At 39.7% G+C, this 17,959-nt stretch overlaps 2 protein-coding genes across 7 annotated transcripts in view; one reads left to right on the top strand and one right to left on the bottom strand.

Moving 5' to 3' along the window:
• The window catches only part of CLPTM1L (CLPTM1 like), a 29,519-nt gene extending 12,905 nt beyond the window's left edge, over window positions 1–16,614 (bottom strand). For both annotated transcript variants that reach the window (XM_051812742.1, XM_051812743.1), the window contains exons 1-9: window positions 16,340–16,614; window positions 15,332–15,432; window positions 12,935–13,124; window positions 12,001–12,143; window positions 9,979–10,057; window positions 6,114–6,231; window positions 3,708–3,802; window positions 1,992–2,076; window positions 223–326 (exon numbers count right to left, since the gene is read on the bottom strand). In XM_051812742.1, the coding sequence (XP_051668702.1) occupies window positions 223–326; window positions 1,992–2,076; window positions 3,708–3,802; window positions 6,114–6,231; window positions 9,979–10,057; window positions 12,001–12,143; window positions 12,935–13,124; window positions 15,332–15,432; window positions 16,340–16,516 (1,092 nt within the window). In that variant the 5' untranslated portion in view covers window positions 16,517–16,614. The remainder of the gene's footprint in view (window positions 1–222; window positions 327–1,991; window positions 2,077–3,707; window positions 3,803–6,113; window positions 6,232–9,978; window positions 10,058–12,000; window positions 12,144–12,934; window positions 13,125–15,331; window positions 15,433–16,339) is intronic.
• The window catches only part of LOC127482463 (uncharacterized), a 225,693-nt gene that overhangs the window by 200,665 nt on the left and 7,069 nt on the right, over window positions 1–17,959 (top strand). For 4 of the 5 annotated variants that reach the window (XM_051812823.1, XM_051812824.1, XM_051812820.1 and 1 more), the window contains exon 1: window positions 15,458–16,363. In XM_051812823.1, the coding sequence (XP_051668783.1) occupies window positions 16,222–16,363 (142 nt within the window). In that variant the 5' untranslated portion in view covers window positions 15,458–16,221. Of the gene's footprint in view, window positions 1–15,457; window positions 16,364–17,959 lie in introns of those variants that run through there. The other variant, XM_051812821.1, reaches the window with a different exon arrangement.

Raw genomic sequence — 17,959 nt, 5'->3', positions numbered from 1 at the left:
TTTTTCTACAATAAACTGCAATAAGCCTTCTGCATTTGCCAAGCTCTGCCACGCTAGCGGTCCTTTTCTAGGAGGGAGTTGTGGTGAAGCTCTTAGCAATTTAGTTGGATTCATTACTGGGTGCGAAGGCGTGCTTGTGGTATAGGCCTTACTTGTGGTATAGGCCTTACTTGGATTTTGCTGCAAACACTTGTAGTTGGTTCTAAAGCTTTAAGAACTCACCTCAATCAGTGCACCAATGCCTGCTGGGATCAGTACCAATAAACTTGTTTGTTCATCCAAAAGGAAAAGAAATATTACCACAGTACTAAAGCATCGCCAAAGCACTAGACAGAAAAAATAAAAACAAAAGGCTTATTAATATTTAAATGAACAGCTGAGATGACAGAAGACTCCTGGTCTATTTAATGTAATATTGTCTTACACAGTGTAAGAATGAACTCCTGTATACATCTTGATATATCTAGCAGCCCTAGAAACAGACAGTGAACTCCAGGCAAATAGGGAACAAAAACATTTTATGCAGGCCTTATCACAAAAGATGAAAGAAAATTGGAACATTTAAGGAAGACTTCCGTACTGCAGCAATTCAGCAATGTATCACTACTATTATGAACTATATTCATGATTCTTGTTTCCAGGAAGCTGAAAGGCTGTGAGGTAATGTAATGTCAGTCTCTGAAACTCACACAACTAAATTAATGTTTGTAAATGTTATGTAATACATTTTATATACTGTCAAATAGATCTATTTTATGTATTTCATTTACTTATTTCTATTTAAGTTTATTTTTCAGGTTTTGCAAAACCTTGGATGCTTGTAAGTGATTCCCAACTAATTCTTACATTGAATATCCATCCCCCCAAGCACGGAAAAAAGGAAAAAATAGGTACAACACACTCAGACATCAACAATTACACTGTACCACTCCACACCAACTGCCTGTCAAACTTCTCCCTTAAGGTAAGAAGGAGGCACAGGCAGAAAGGTGACTAAGGCCTGCTAAAGAGAGGATGGAACTATCAATATCTGAAGACTGATACTTTAACAGTAAAAACCCCTTAGCTGCTCTTTTCAATTTGACTTTACTGACTTCTGAAACTGAAAATTGACACAGTTCTGAAATTCGATGGACCATTTTGAATTTTTACTAACCTTTTGGCATACACATGCCAACAGCAGTATAAGTGCTTTAAAGAAAACCAAATGCACTCTAATAAAAATGCAAAACATGGCAAAATGCATGGGAAAAACACATTGCTATTTATTGTAATTTAGAATGCCTTTTTTTCCCTGGTATTGATATTCCTCACATGTCCTAATCCATCTGTAAACATGCTAGAATTAGGGATAGTCTCAGACGTCAAGTGACTCCAGGTTTATCATTTTGGTTTATAATCAAAAATGGAAAAAATCTGTTAGAAAAACCTTCATCTATTTCTAGAAAGGCATGGTAGGATATCAGATAACTATGTTCCCTCATCTTTTCTATATACAAGACAATTCAACCCTCCTATGCTCTCCCACTCCCCACGTTCCAGGAGTCTCTATTGCTCCTGTTTACATCAAAGCCCACATCAAACAAGAGCATTACACAACAGCACTTTCCACCCCCAAATATTTTGGAACCTGGGACTTGCAGCATTACCCATGATAGCACACTATCTCCACCCACAGAACTTTTTCTGGTCCTCATGCTTTTTTCAAAGTACCCTTCTGTTCCTTCAGCGAGGAAAATACAGTAATTGACTTAATATTAAATTCTCAGTTGCAAGACAGTCAAACCCAGGAGTGACATGAATGCTTAAAAGCAACTAATACTGAAGCTAATGAAGTTAGAACCATCTAACTCTATAGACTGTTAGCCATCTTTTTTCACACACAAAACCATCTCATTTTGCTATCTTGGTGAATCTACAAAGTGTCAATTTAGGCTAAGACTGAAAACACACAGCATATATTGCACATAATTTTGCATTCTGGTCCATACCTGCTTTTGTAGACATCCCAATCATGCTCCTCTTTTTCTTCCAAAAACTTATGTCATTTTTGAATGCAAGGAAATCAAACAGAAGCTGCAAATAGCAAGAAACATACTCATTTACTTGAAACATGCACTAATTAGAGACTGCCAGTTGAACTGTTAGAAATGCATTTAAAATGGAATTAAAGAAAAACCTGTTTCAGAAGCTTCAGAAATTAAAATTAAGTATCACAAATAAAAGCTAAAAAGAAAAGCTGTTTTAGGAGCCCAGGCTCTAAAAGCAGTGCAAAATGACAGGATGAATTTCAAATACTGCTTCTGTGCAGCTGCACAAATCAGCATTCTGTAAAGAAAGTCAATGACCCAATACAGGGTAACACATCACAGAGGGTGAAGAACAAGGACCCTGATGAATTCTGTACCTCGAGAGACCAGGGAAAGGCTCACTAAATTAGGTTCAAAGTGCTCTGTATTGGATTCATAGTCACTTTAGGTTTGTATAGTACCAAAGCTTTTTTAAAAAAAATCCTACAATACAGCAAGTCAGGTTTCTTCTCTATTTTGTCACTAAGCTGACCTAAACTTCCAGGATATTTTGGAATTCGTAGGAAGTTGGTTGTTTTTTAATGCAGTATTTTCATTTAATACATTTTTCAGTATTTCCTTTAAACATTCAGTGTCTTAAAAAAACAGCACAGATTCAAAGAATTCTTGGGTCAGAGAATTTTGATGAGAAAGTTTTGGGGGGTTATTTTGTGTGTTCCCCACCCCCCTCGGTTTTTTTGTTTGTTTGTCTGTTTTTGGCTTTGGGGGTTTTTTTGTGTTTCAGTTTGGTTTTTGCTTTTGTTTTTTTGTTTGTTTGTTTGGGATTTTGTTTGTTTGTTTGTTTTAATTTGGGCAACCGATGCATGGAAGTAAACAGTACTAGAAAAGCCTATCCCAGTGAACAGGTATCTTACAACCTGACAATCAGAATGGAAAAAATAAATTAATATGCATGGGAAACCTAATGCTTTCCAATCAAATTAACTGTATGCAATGTAAGTATAAAGAAACATAGCAAACATTCTCAGCAAGTTCTTAACTTTCCCAAAGTAATTGTGTTGAGTGTAATTGTAGACTACAAAAATGTTCACAGTAGAACAACCAAGTCTAAAAAAAATTGTTCATTAAAACAAAGATTCAGATTTAAACCAAGACACACACAATGTATGTGTGACATACACAATAACAAATAGGTATGACTGGACACCTGTGCTCTGCACTTTACAGCAACATTTTTGGAACAATTTATATCAGCTGATCTAAATTTCTCCAGGGATTAGAAGTCAGAGATTCAAACTCTAATATTGGTGCTGCAGTTATGCCATTGCAGTGGTAAACTTTGTGACATGTCAACAAAATTTGAACCAATGTTGACAGGCATATTAAATTTAGGGGCTTTGGTTCAACTACAGAATAAAAAAAAGTGATTATGAAGTTTATGTTTTATATTTCATCAAGATTGTTAGTTTTTATGTAATTTATGTAATTTTATGTAATTATCCCAATATTCTGTCTTATTTAGGATTTTTATAGCTGACTTGTACCAGAAAACACTTCCACTGCTCTACTGAAATTACTGTTTCCAAGACCAATTCTTAATAAACAACTGAAATTCAGACAACTGACCTTTTTTTTTTTTAAAATATTATGTAGTTCCTAAAAATTAAAGCTACTTACATGGAATGCTGCTACAAAGAATGTCAGAGCCAGAAAGTAAAGGTTAGTATCAACAAAAATTCCTTTTACTTCATCTGCATCCTTTTCTGAAAACCCTAAGAAAAAGAACAAATCATTATGCAAGAAGTATCAGGCAGTTCATTGCTGTTATGCTAGAATATGAAAGGAATCTTATGTCACCTGCACAAGTTTCGTTAAGAAATCATAAATCCAAAACATGACGGAAACTTTATTGGTAAAACCCAAGTCTACCTATATTTTGACAAGTTTTTGGCTTGCCTTAAACTAAACCCATTAGTTACAAACCTTTAACTTGTGTAATTACAATGTGTTTTGTAACATGCCTTTAAAATGTTGTGTGATTACAGACTAAGCTGAACATCTGACAGACAAATGCCAACACAGAGGAAATCATTTTGGCCTAAGTTGGAAGAAAAGGGGTTATTCAAATTGGCCTCTGAACTTTTGTTTGATACACAAGAAGAGTTAGCTTCACATCAAAAGCTGAAAAGTCAGAAAAGGAATATACTGTAAAGGACAACAAAGGTCAGTGAGAAACACAGTTGTAGATGCAATGGTGTGATTCAAGTCTACAGTTCTCAGAAAATACACAAGGCTGCGTTTATGACACTGGTGCTAATTCCAACACTGGAGAGTTCAGCACCAATTTACTTCACCATCACAGTAAGAAGAATGTACTCATTTTCAAGTGATTTTGGAGTTTTGCTACTAACCTAAGGTGATCTTTCAAAAATTTTTTCCAAAGGGAAGATTTCAAACCTTATGATCCACTATCTACAAACTTACAGAGAACAAGCAGCATCTTAGGCGAGCTTTTTTTCCAGGCAGAGGAAGCACTCTTAGGATAGGTCTTCCTATACATGTTCATCACAAGACAACCAAGATATGGAACATGAAAATTTCAATTATGCCATTCTGAGGGGGCTCACCAAAAAATCATGGAGAAGTGATGGTGGCTAAATACCCTATAAAAACTCTGAGCAAGCAGTTACTTGATTCTTTCAAGACAGTTATTTTTAGAGGACATACTTGCAGCTTCAATATATATTAGCCTGAGCTAAGGAGAAGCAGTTGGATTCTACCTGGAATGACTTTATTCCTTACTTGCCCTCTCTCCCCCAATAAAACATGAGAAATGTTTAGACTGCAAAAGAAACGGAGAAAGCCTAGGCTCTCAGTTAAGTTACACTGTATACAGGTTCTGTGTCTTACACCACTACATTCTGAAACCAGTGCTGAACCAGAGCAGATTATTTTTTCCCAGCAGAATCAACGCTTTAAGTGTTAAGTTGTCCATCACAAAATATTAGCTCAGAGATGACAGTGAATAACCAAACCCTCTTGCCCTGACTAAATTTTGGTGAACAAAAAACCAACACTGAGTAGTATGAAAGCAGCATTATGTCTGTTGGGAAACTAGTAGAATACTGCATTTATCTGTATTGGGAAAAAAAAAGATAAACTTGGAAGAATATAAAAAACATTACAATAATACAGCACAGAAGCTTCAAAGTTCAAATTGCTGTCTGAAGAGCTCCAAAAAAGAGGATCAGAAAGAATCCTACTCTCATAGATCAACACCAGTTCAGTTACAATGTAGCTCCTTAGAGAAGCATAAAGAAGCTAACAACAGTTTTGTACCAGAAAACTAAGTCAGCAAATATAACCTTGAAAATTAGATGTGGATTTTTTTAAGAGTGATGATTGGACTCACAAAGGTGTGCATCAGTGAAACAAGCAAAGACAGTAAATGTTTAGCTTGGCTATACCATCACCAACAGAGCACATGAACTTCAGAGTGAAAGTGTATACATTCCCCATTACATGTAAGCGAAACATAGAATTTAAGTTTCATGCATGTAAAGCCTTTAGTTTATCTGAATTACCTTATAAATATGTAACTGAGCCAAAGCAAGAGGTCAGACAGTTTTGGTGTCAGAACAGTATGATCAGAACCCAGATGATTCCTTCTTCATGCTAAGCTCGAACTCAGAGACTTTGCCGTGCCTGACTGTGTTTCACTGTAGATATATGTCTACACTGACCTGCTGTATATAACTTATATCAAAGCTTATGTACCACTGACCCAGCTTTTCTGTTCCACGAATGATAGGAGATACCCATGGTGAAAATTCTCCTCTTGATTATGTCCTCTTATGCTTTGACAGAGTACTATCCAAATAAATTTCCTTTTAAAAATGGCTGGTTTACCTCTGTATTCTTGTTTCCGACCACATGTCAACGTATATTTTCATCTTTAACTTAAAGTGAAACAACGCAAGATTTGTAGCATGAGAAAAAAAAGCGTCACCTGTGTACTTAAAAGAAACAAATTGAGGGGATAGTTGTAGTTTTTTGGCCTAAAGACATTAAAAATAAACATACCGAATTGCTGGAGGGAGTACACAGCATCCTGCATGTGGATCCAAAATCGGAGTTTTCCAAGAGATATTTTGTCATATGACACTGTAAGAGGTAGCTCTGTTGTTGAACGATTTATAACCTGCATTTCAAAAAGATATAGTTTCATTTTTAACAGAAGAAAAATGGCAACGATTACTTCCATTCTTTCTTTTTATATATCATTCTATAATTTAATCACACAATTTTAGGAAGTCTGTTTTTTGAAAGGGAATAAGATCTTAGACTTCTATATCATGCTGGAAGTCTTAGGGGTTTTTTCCAAGAAATGTTAAATTACCAGTTTGTTCTGTTCAAGTTCTTGTATCAACCTCACTGTTCCTGTATACAAATGCCTCTGGGATGGCAGCATAAAGTGGGAAAAGCATACTTGAGATAATTCTTTTGACAGTACTTCTCTGAATGTAAATGCTAAGATTACCTAAACTAGAATATTAAAAAAAACCAAACCCCAAAAAATTGCCACAGTCAGAACTTTAGCAAATTGAGGCTGGTTTTGAGAGAAACTGAAAAGGGAAGCAAGATGATGCTACTAGCTCAGACTAGTGAAAACACCACAGCTAAAGCTAAGCAAGATACTTTGCGATCTGGGGTGTCACAGAAAACTTCGTCTTGCCCCAAAAGAAACAAATTTCAGCTAATTCTATTGTATCATTTACACTTCAGTTAGATGAGAACTACTTGAGGCCCCTTTAAGATGAGGGAAAAAAAATGTCCTAAATTGCCTTAGCTCCTTCTGCATGATAGTTGTCCATCTCTCAAACATCCTCTCAGATGTCAGAATTCTCTGCAGCTACTTCAGTACAAGTTTAGGTAGTATGTTTTACATTTCCAGGGATAGCTCAGGAACTCTGCAATAGTTAAAGATCTATTGCTCCAGGCTCCTAATTACTCCCAATCATGATTCCCATCTCAGTCCTGCTACTCTACACTGTATCTATTTCTACAGTAATTAGTTATCTGACACTTAGCCAAGATGAATGGGCTTCTTCTGATTCTTGTGACACACAACATGGTTTTAGCCTCCCCATGTATCAGTCAGGTGTGAACTGGAGTTACATTCACTCTCCCATTCACTGTTTCCTTCAGTGAGTACAAATGAATCTCAATCTCACCACCCTCCCAAGACCCTGGAAGTTTTTCAGACTGTGGCAGAACATGCAGGTGTACTAGAGATACAAAGGGAAGCTGAGAAAGTTTTATGAATACAGCAGGGAGAAAAGCTTGAGAAACTAGAACAGTGCCAGGAATCTCTGAACTGAATGGAACAAAGGAAAAACAACTGGGTGAAACCAATGTGGATAGAGCTTACTGTAAGGAATGCTGCCAAGATTCTACAGCTGTTTACCAAAAACTATATAAACATCTGCTAGGCTGCTTTTCCTTTTTAAAGGATTCCTGTAATCTATCTACTCTCCTTCCAACTTGTCAGTCTACCCATGATAGCATTAACATTTTTGGAGAAAAGGAAAAGAAATTTTATCTGTGGAGGACAGACAGGAAATAAAAATTTTACAAGTGCCTGTAAATTTTACAAGGCAGCATGCAGCAAGTGTACCTCAAACAAAGAACTACTAAGAAGTTAGGGGTAGCATAGGGAGAAAATCGGATTGCAATACAAGACAGAGACAGGAATTCTCCAACAACAAAAGCAAATTAAATGGAGATAGAAGGATTAGAAGAATGAACCCTTTTTCACTGAGCAATTAAAAGTCCACAAGTGCTGCCTCACAACCTTGATGTGAGTGTGATGGTTACTAAGCCTTTGAAAGCTTGAAGTTACCAAACCTCTGCAACACAACCTGCTCTTGTAGTACAGCGTCAGAACATCACACATTACTTCCAGCACTCTACTTAATCAATACGACAAACCAGCATGTAAGCAGTATGAATTTAAATTCTGCGCAATCCCCAAAACGCCAGCACTGCCAAGCACGTTTAAAAACACGAGGAACACACCACCTCTGGACCGCAGTACTTACCACAGAAGACGTACATCTTGATCAAAATAATAGTCAGTTCACAATCTACACAGCCTAGCACAAGCAGGGAAAATGCATCTTCAGCTCCATGACTTTAGATCTGGCACAGCAAACAGACAGTATCTGTTCCTCTAGCCAAACGTTAACCTGGCTCCACAAAAGCTGTACCACCTTTTTCCCTTATTCTTTCCTGCTCTTCCCTTACCCCTCATCATCTCACAGTATATTTACTACAAGACCACTCTTTCTGCAGTGCTTGAGAGCAGTGTGGCCAGTCACTACTGAGGTGTCACATGAGTCAGTGCTGGAGGGGAAGTCTGCTAGTTTTAATGGAGTGTCTGTAGCACTTTTCAGGATCTTTAATGACTTCAAGGCAGTGAGTTACAACAGCATTAACTGTAACTTGATGACAACTGCAGGAATGTCATTAGTAACATGAGAATGTGAATTTGTTTGTAAACAGGGTACATGACTTGATCAGTTAGAAGTTCATATGAATGTATTGAACTGAATGATCTGTGATATAAAAACTTAAAACAAAGGACAAAACCGCTAATAAAGACACTGCAAAAGTATACCCAAGGAAATATTGGACAAAACTATCTGCTATCAAGACTTGTAACAAATGCTCAGGACTTTATTTTGTTGAACAACCTTGGGGTGGAAGGGATACAAGTTCTTAAAGATTCTCCCCAACACTAAGTAGCAAAATTCTTTGAGCTAAAGTTAATGAATTGGAGAGAATTTAGAAGGTCTATGGAAAGTTTACAGCTACTAAGGCTTTCATGCAGAAGATGAAGTATTCAAACATACTCATTTAACAATTTTGAGACACTCCCCAAGATGGTTGGTCCCAGTAACTCCTAATTACCAAATTCCAATTGGTACAACTGAAAAGAACTGCAAGGCTTAACGAAGAGCTGCTAAGATGAACACGTTTTAGATACAGGGGACTGCTATGTGTAACTTGTAGCAAAGGAACTGCATAATTTCCTACAAGAGAAGATTTGGGCAAAAACTGAATACAGAAAATTCTATTTAAATTTATAAAAAACTCTTTCTACTTTTTTTTTTACTTCTGGAGTGACTGAACACTAGAACAAGTTGCCCAGGGAGGCTATGGCATCTCCATACTTGGATATAACCAAAACTCAGCTGGAGAAGGTCCTGAGCAACTCGCTCTATATGATCCTACTCTGAGCTGGGTCACTGTACTGGCAATCTCCAGAAATCTCATACAATTTTATCCTTCTGTAATTCCACTGATTAATGTAAGAGCACAAAATCATGGGATGTACTGCAACATCAAGCTTTCAGGTGCTCAAGTTGCTCTAACATGACAGAGAGCAGTACCAGAAAATTTAACCACAAGTGAATTTTGTGGATATAAGAGAATGAGTAGCTACTGACTTGTGTCCTTGTAACTCCACTATCAGTTGTAGATATGTGAATATGTTTATTTCCTAGAAGATATCAGAAGCCACTCTGGGATGCTAACACAACTTCTTCAGGTTAGGGAGTCAAACTACTCATGAGACTTCTCCTGCCACAGCTACAGTGATGTCCTCCATATCACCCAAAAGACAGAAACAATGGAATCCAAATATCTTTTGGTGGAATAGAAGACAGTGCTTGGCAGATAATTCTGCCAGAAGAGAATCTCAAACCCGGATCCAGCTTCTGCAGTACCACAGTTGATCACATTAAGTTAAACTGTCATTGAGTTCTTTTGTGCTTTTATACTTTTTCATTTCAGCAAACAAACAATGAAAAAAATCTTAATTAAAACAACAGTGAAGATTACTGTTAAAACTGTTAAATATAATTAAAGATATTCTATTACTCACCATCAAATCTTTCACTCTGTTGCTTAGCTGATCAATAAATAATATTGGAAGGTAATGCACTGTCTTCCCCAACTGAACCCTAGGATGTTTAAACATGGATTTTATGACTGCAGTGATCTAAAAAGCAAACTACTTTTATTCAAATTAGCACTCATTCATCACTTTCAGATCTACCCACGTAGATATTTCCCACCATCTTTTCAGGCACATTTTCTTTTAACACATACCAAGAAATTAGCCACTGGCCTAGAATCTTTCACTGAAAGATATTTGCATTAAAAAGTTTTGTTTCTTTTTACTCTTCTGTAGAAAGACAGAATAAGCAAATAAAAAGACAAATGAAATTGGTTGTGATGATGCTGAAGCTTTTGCATGATCGGGGTAGAGGAAATCTACAACTCCGTGGAAGAGAAACATGCTGAAGACTACCACCATATATTTGTATCCTTTGTCTCAAGTATCCTGCTCGTATTGCAAAAATAACAACTCTCCACCATCTTCCCCACTCCTCTGCACCTGGTAGGTCATCTATCAGGTCAGCAGCATCATATGCTCTAGCATGAGGGCTGGTGTGCACACAAGGAGGCCAAATACTACCTCAGAGAGCGCCCAAGGAGCAGAAATCTCCCCTGCCATCTCTTCCACAGAAGGTCTCATTTGGATTGCTCTATCACCTCACCAATGTGCATGAATCCAATAGAAACCACCCAACCATTGAGCCCTCTATCAAGTTGATTAAAGCTATTTAGCAAATTATAACCTATATGCAATTGCTTTGTCAGTATCTTAGAAAAGTATTTAGCCCAGTGCTCTAAGAGAGACAAATTCTTAAGGTCTTCACTAGAAAAGGAGTTATCTGCACTGTGATGTTCTCAGTAAAAGTCTATGGAACTAATCTAAAAGAGCTTTGTAAAGCCTGAAAGCTGAATTTTAGTTGTTGACAAAAGAAAGAAGTCTCTGTGCATCCTAAGAAAGACTGCATACTAAATATACAAAGTGCAACAGTAACACAGAAGAGTACTAAACTGAGGCTCAGAAATATTGCTTGGTTGTTTAACCAAAGCGGTTTAGACTTCTAAGTAATAATTACAATTAAAGCTATTGCTAGTGGAATTGCAGCAGGTTATTTCATATCCAAACTATTTCCTGTACAATATAATGACAAAACAGCACTGATGCAAATCTAAACATGACCAGAAAAACATCCTCGTTCATCCACTCCAGTTCAACAACCTCTTCTTGTTATGTGCCTATCATATGAGTTACTAAGTTTTTTTCTTCTGGCTGGAAAGCTATCCCAGAACCCCAGTTGCTTAATCAGTCTGCTGATTAAGCAACTAATTCTGGATTTAACAGGATACTTGTAGAGAAAGGCATCATCATACAACAGCACAAGCCAATACAGCACTACTTATATGGTTGACACTGGAAGTGACTTATGCAAGCTGTGAACAGAAGCTGCTGTCTGCATCTAGTGGCCTAAAAACCTATCTCTGCTTTTTAGTGCCTTCTTGAGAAAAATAACATAATGCAGGAATACATGCATTAAAGTAAAACAAAGCCAATCATAAAGGCAGTAAAAAAGATACCATAGGAGGCCACCTGTGCCTGTTTTCAGCACTTGGGGTTTGTACAGGTAACTCGCAGAAGAAGGATAACTGGAAAGGGTCTAGGGACAGTAACTGCTCTAAAGGCTAGAAGAACAACTGGAGAACAAAGGCAGAAGCTGCAGAAGTCTGCTGGAGCATTTTACTTGTGTCTGCTTGTCCTGCCATGATAACTCCTTACAAATAAAGTATTCTAAACTCTGACCTGCCCAGGAGCAAGGTATCTCCAATCAGGTTTTCTAGTACACAATAACTTAGTAATTTCTCTCTAAGGAAAAGCATTCAGAGCTCCTATTCTTGTCTCCTAAGTGCCCATTTAAACATAAAATTACTAACAGTGGCCAGGGAGGATTTTTGAAGAAATGTGTCATAAGTTTATAATAGCAAATGTATAAAAATGAAGTCATCAGCTTACATTTTCATGTAACGGTGAACATCAGCAGGGAGGGATGATCCATCAAACACAAAATCTTCCACCATGACATTTAAGGTTAATCTTGACCTCCAGTGAGAGATAGGTTCATCCAGAGCATTTGTGTGCTTTTCCGCTTCGATTTGCTTTAAAAGAAGAATAAAAATACATGCTGCTGAACAACACAAAATTTTGAATGGGATAATAATGTAACTCACAGACTCTATGGAGTCATTAACTATATTACAAAAAAAAAGCCCATGAAGAAACACTTCACCTTAATTTTGACCAGATCAAGTATTTTGCTCAAATGCAACAGAGTAGATTGTAAAGGCCCACCATAATCTGACACTGAAAAAGTGGAGTGACCAATCACAGCCTTGTTCATCAAGAATGAATATTCACCTAATTAATCTTCATACCTTAGGAATGTGTATACTAGTAAGAAAAACTCACTTTGAAAACAGGACTGTACAGTAATTAGATGATATTTCAAAACAGTCAAAAGGATGTGGATGATTAACCAAACAGCATATCTGTTTGTTTTCATATGTTATTCTGCTATTTTACAATAGCAAAGCATATTATTTCACACAAATTCAATTCACTATAGAAAGCAGCTCCATGCTGTCACAGAGAATGGATTCTACGATTCTATTACACAGCAATATTTCTACCAAAAGCAATGAATTCTTTAAGTAATTAATGTTAACTAGAGCAGTGTTTTAATAGCAGTGTTAAAGAAAGAGTTCTGCCTCTGCTCTGGGGAGTGGTCTACTGTTGGCACATGATAATCAAGGAGTTTTGATTTTTTTTTTCTCCACAATATCATTTTTAGTTTAAAGACGCAAGCACATCACATACTAACACTACAAGTGTCTATAAAAGAAATCACTTTTTTTGCAGTTCTTCTTTTGTAGATGGAAGAGCTACCTACCTGTGTGGCTGATTCTCCAGTGAGCAAATTAATCTCTTCTGGTTTGGGGACCATGTATGTGGTCAGAGGGCTTACTATATGCACCTGCTTACCATCATGCCAAGGCAAAATGCCAGCATGATGAAGAAATATATATGCATATAATGTGCCATTATTTCGCGTTTTCTTTGGTACAGAGACATTCACTGTCCTAAAACACAAAATAAATACATTATGAGATGTACACGCTGAAATATTTAGCTATTACTAAACATTTGGGTTGCCTGGAACACAACAATTACTTCTAGTTAGTATGTCCTAATGATGCATGCCTGGACAGGATAATTTTTTACGCTCCAGTACATATTACAATATAAGCATTTCCAAAGTTTTACTATTATCTTAAGATAGTTTAATCTTTGTCCATTTCATACTTTACTGCTCTAGCTAACACAGGACTGCATCAACAATTCTTTTGTTGCTTTCCTCTACTGCTATGTCATAGGGCCAAAATTATGACAACACTCACAAAAAACAGCCTTCCATGTGCTGAATATGTATCACAGATTGTATACACAATACAAAATCTAATAAGAAAATCACAAAGTTTTGCCATGCACTTTGCATTAATAAAATATCTTCTTGGCTATGGTATGCCAAGCACAGAACTCTAAACTGGAGACCCAAACCATGAAGTCACTCCCCTTATTTTAGCCAAGAAATCATTCTACTTGCAACCTTGCATAATGCCTCCTCTGTTCCTGTACTCTGAGACACAGGTAAGATGCCTCTGCATTTTTAAAATAAGGCATTTTTCTGGTTTACTGAAATAAGTTGTGTAGTTCTTTTTTATGCGTTATGTGGGGTATTTGGTAAGTAGTAATTGGGAATTTGTATTTGGTATTTTGGATATTTTGGTATTTTGGATATTAATTTGGGAGTTCGGACTCATCGGTTTATTTGCTTTTGGAACCGGTATTTGGTTTATTTTGTATTGTGGGTTCTTCAGGTTCCATAGAAGGAATTGTGAAGAAATCACCTTCGGGTTGTATTTTAAAACACTGGAGAGAAATGGGACAGACCTCTGGAGAAAGAGCTAAAATTGCTGTCCTGGGTGGCCAATGTAAAGAAAAAAGGCTGCAGGCAGAAGCATTGCTTGCTGTTGAGCTGGAAAAGAGGCTGCAAGCAGAGGCATTGCTTGTTGCCAAGGATGATCATATCCAAAAGCTTCAGGTGGAGTTCTGGAATGAGCATGAAAGAATCTTACAGGAAGATCTGCAGGATGTAGAACCTGTAACGTTCTCTGAAATATGGTCTTGTAACTAAAACTTGCTGTGTCCACTGGAGGAGCTGAGAGACTACCATCTCAAAGCAAGTCTGTTGTTCTGACAAAGAGCAAAACGCAGTGTTTGCATTGACATCTGATGACGACAAAATAGCATGTTGACCCTTAATTAAAGCTGAAACCTCAAATGACTGCCACAGTCAGCAAACAGCTACTAAAACAGTGCCGTGTACAGCTACCAAGATATCAAAGTCTGGCCATCTATCGGGTGAGATTGAAATCCAGTCAATATTAATGCAGTGGGATGCCGAGAAGCTGGATCCACTTCCCAGATGGCAGCCAATCACTGGAGTAAACTGAGCAAGTGTTATCTGTGTAACTGATAAGGCTAATTCATGGCTCCAGGGTAAGAGGCAGAAGCCTGATAAAAACCCTAGAAGAAACCCAGCAAAAGCAGCAGCGGCTTGTTGAATTTGTACAAGCAGTCTCACCCCCTCCAAACATGATATTAATTGGAGGAGATCCCCTTGAAAAGATGGGGCAAGCAAGAATAGCAGTGCAGCAAGCACTTTATGAAACAGAAGCTAAAACTCCACCTGAGAGATACCAAGTTCACGCAGTCAAACTTCCTTCACTAAGGGGTAACTTGCCTGCGAAGTCTGTGTTGTTTTTTTTTTTCTAGGAATGCCAGCATCCCCCCCATTGAAGATCAAAGGTACCAGTTCAGACTGGGGAAACTACCAGGGGAGTTACAGGCAAAGATGTGATAACCATTTTTCCCTTAGGATCTGTCACCTTTGTGAATCTCAGCATTTCAAATTCAAGTTACTGCTTTAGTAGTATTATACCAGCCTTCCTTTTAATAATCGATCTGTATTGGGCCAAATTTTCACATACCTTTTTATAGAAGACTGCCAACAGATGAGATAGAGCTGTGTGAAACCTATGAAACTTTTAATTGCCCCATAGTTGGTTGTATTATCAGTTTATTAATTCTTGTGATTTGTTTGTGTTTGTGAAGCCTAACTTTGCTTCATGCATACTTCTGTCCATGTAACCACCAGTTAGGATTTTTCCTTCAGAATTAAACAATGAACTCTGACATCTCAGATTCTACTAGTTCAGATACTTACCTTTCAAATTTGGACTCAATATCAAAATCCTCCACATTCAAAACGAGATCTATATTATTCTCAGCACCAATGCTTGACCTTGTGGTAGTATACACGCTTAACTGAAATCAAAACACAGCATGAAGAAATCAGATCATGGAAATATTAAATCCATGCATTGTTATGCCTAAAGTACAGGTCTGTATTTTGGTTTCACTAATTCCCCAGTCACAGGAAGGTTATATACATAGAAAATAATGTACTCAAAAAAAGTCTTAACAAAGATTTCAGCTCCTTTGGGGGACAAAAATACATGATAACACAGACACTGAATACATTTTAAAAGGATGACCTGTCCAGGAAGTTGAAGGTAGTGGAGCCATCTCACAAAATCACAGCATTGTTAGGGTTGGAAGGGATCTCTGGAGATCACCAGTTCAACTCCCCTGCCAATGCAGGGTCACCCAGAGCAGGTGACACAGGAACGTGTCCAGGTGGGTTTGGAATGTCTCCAGAGAGGGAGACTCCACAATCTCCCCGGGCAGCCTGTTCCAGTGCTCTGCTACCCTCAATGTAAAGAAGTTCTATATCAAGTTGAGGTGAAACTTCTTATGTTTTAGTTTATGTCCATTGCTCCTTGTCCTGTCGATGGGCACATCTGAAAAGAGCCTGGCACCATCCCCTTGGCACCTGCCTTTGAGATATTAACGAGCATTAATGAGATCCCCTCTCAGTCTTCCCCAGACTAAACAGGCCCAGCATTCCTCCTGCAATGCTGCTCTATCCAGTGTGCGTGTGCCAACAAGTACACGAAATCAATAAAAAACCCAAACCCCAAACGCTTCCACTTTCCCCGTGCCAGCAGCCACGGGCGCTCTGCACAGGGCAGGGACAGGGACGGGGGCAGGGACATGGGTCATGGACAGCGGCCAGAGGTTTGGGCAGGGGCCGAGGGCAGGGACAAGGGGAAGGGCGGTGCCGAGGAGCCGGTGACACCGAGGGGCCGAGGTCCGTCCCGGTCCCGCTCACCTGCAGCTTGGGCCTCCGCGCAAGGTAGGGCCAGACGCACCCCCCCGCCGCGCCGGCCGCCGCCGTCGCCAGGCAGGGCCGCGTGTAGACGATGCCGTACATGACCCAGCAGGTGTGCGCCACGTACACGGCGAACACCCCCACCACCAGGCTGGTGAACGAGCTGCGGCTCAGCATGGCGGCGCTGATGACGGCGGCCGCCCCCGCCTCCCGCCGCAGCCCCGCTCGGGATCCGCCGCCGCCGCCGCCGCTCGCGCATCCCCCAGGCGCCACCCGCCCCGCCCCGGCATGTCCGTCACTTCCGGCGGGCGCGGGAAGCACCGCCCCCCCCTCCCGGCGACCAGCGTCGGGAGCCGCGCGCGCCCCGCGGGGACGGAGCGGCCCTGCTCGCGGCGGGCGCGTCACGGCACGGCGGGGGCCGCTGGGGGGCGCTGTGCCCCGCCAGGGACCGCCCGGGGTTAAGGGTTAGGGCAAGTAATGGTAATGGTAGTGGTGGAAATGGTAATAATCCCGGAATCACAGGGTCGGTTAGGTTGGAAAACACCTCTGAGATCATCGAGTCCAACCTGTGACTGAACACCACCATGTCATGTGGTGTTCAGTCCAGGGACGGTGGCTCCATCACCTCCAGTGTTTAACTAACCTTTCCGAAAAAGAATTCCTCCAAATGTCCAACCTAAACCTCTCCTGCAGCAGCTTGAGACTATGTCCTCTCATCCTGTTGCCAGTTGCCCAGCCACAGGAACCCTACCTGGCCACAACCTCCTTTCAGGTAGTTGTAGAGAGTGACATCATCACCCCTGAGCCTCCTTTTCTCCAAGCTAAACACCCCCGACTCTCTCAGCACTCCTCATAGGACTTGTGCTCCAGATCCTTCATCAGCTTTGTTGCCCTTCTCTGGACCTGCTCCAGCACCTCAATGTCCTTCCTGAATTGAGGGCCCCAGAACTGGACACAGGACTCAAGGTGTGGCCTCATACACGAGTGACAAGTACAGAGGGAGAACCACTTCCCTGGTGCTGCTGGGCACACTATTGCAGATACAGGCCAGGATGCCATGGACTGTATCATCATGCTGGCTCATGTTCAGCTGGCTGTTGACCAGCACCCCCAGGTAATAATAACAACAACAATAATAATTGTGTAATAGTAACAACAGTAATTGTTGTAATAGTAACAACAATAACAATAAAAATATCCTTTGGCAGTCTAACAAAAAATTACCTTACTCACAGACTGCAAGGTAGTGTAATATGCTGGGAAAAAAAGTCAGGGAAAGGAAAGAAGCAACACTTCAAGGCCGGGTTGGATGGGGCCCTGAGCAACCTGGTCTAGTGGAAGGTGTCCCTGTCCATAGCAGGGCAGCTGGAACTAGGTGATCTTTAATGTCACTTCCAACCCAAACCATTTCCGCTCTACTCTGCTCTGGTGTGGCCTCACCTTGAGTACTGTGTGCAGTTTTGGACACCGCAATAAAAAAAGATACTAAGCTCTAAGAGAGTGTCCAAAGGAGGGCAACAAAGATGGTGAAGGGCCTTGAGGGGAAGCCATATGAGAAGTGGCTGAGGTCACTTGGTCCGTTGAGCCTGGAGGAGACTGAGGGGAGACCTCATAGCCATC

Source organism: Manacus candei, unplaced genomic scaffold (assembly GCF_025592945.1).
Source record: "Manacus candei isolate 608988 ecotype Guabito, Panama unplaced genomic scaffold, ASM2559294v1 h1tg000088l, whole genome shotgun sequence".
Classification (NCBI taxonomy): domain Eukaryota; kingdom Metazoa; phylum Chordata; class Aves; order Passeriformes; family Pipridae; genus Manacus; species Manacus candei.
This window is presented reverse-complemented; position numbering and strand designations above follow the sequence as displayed.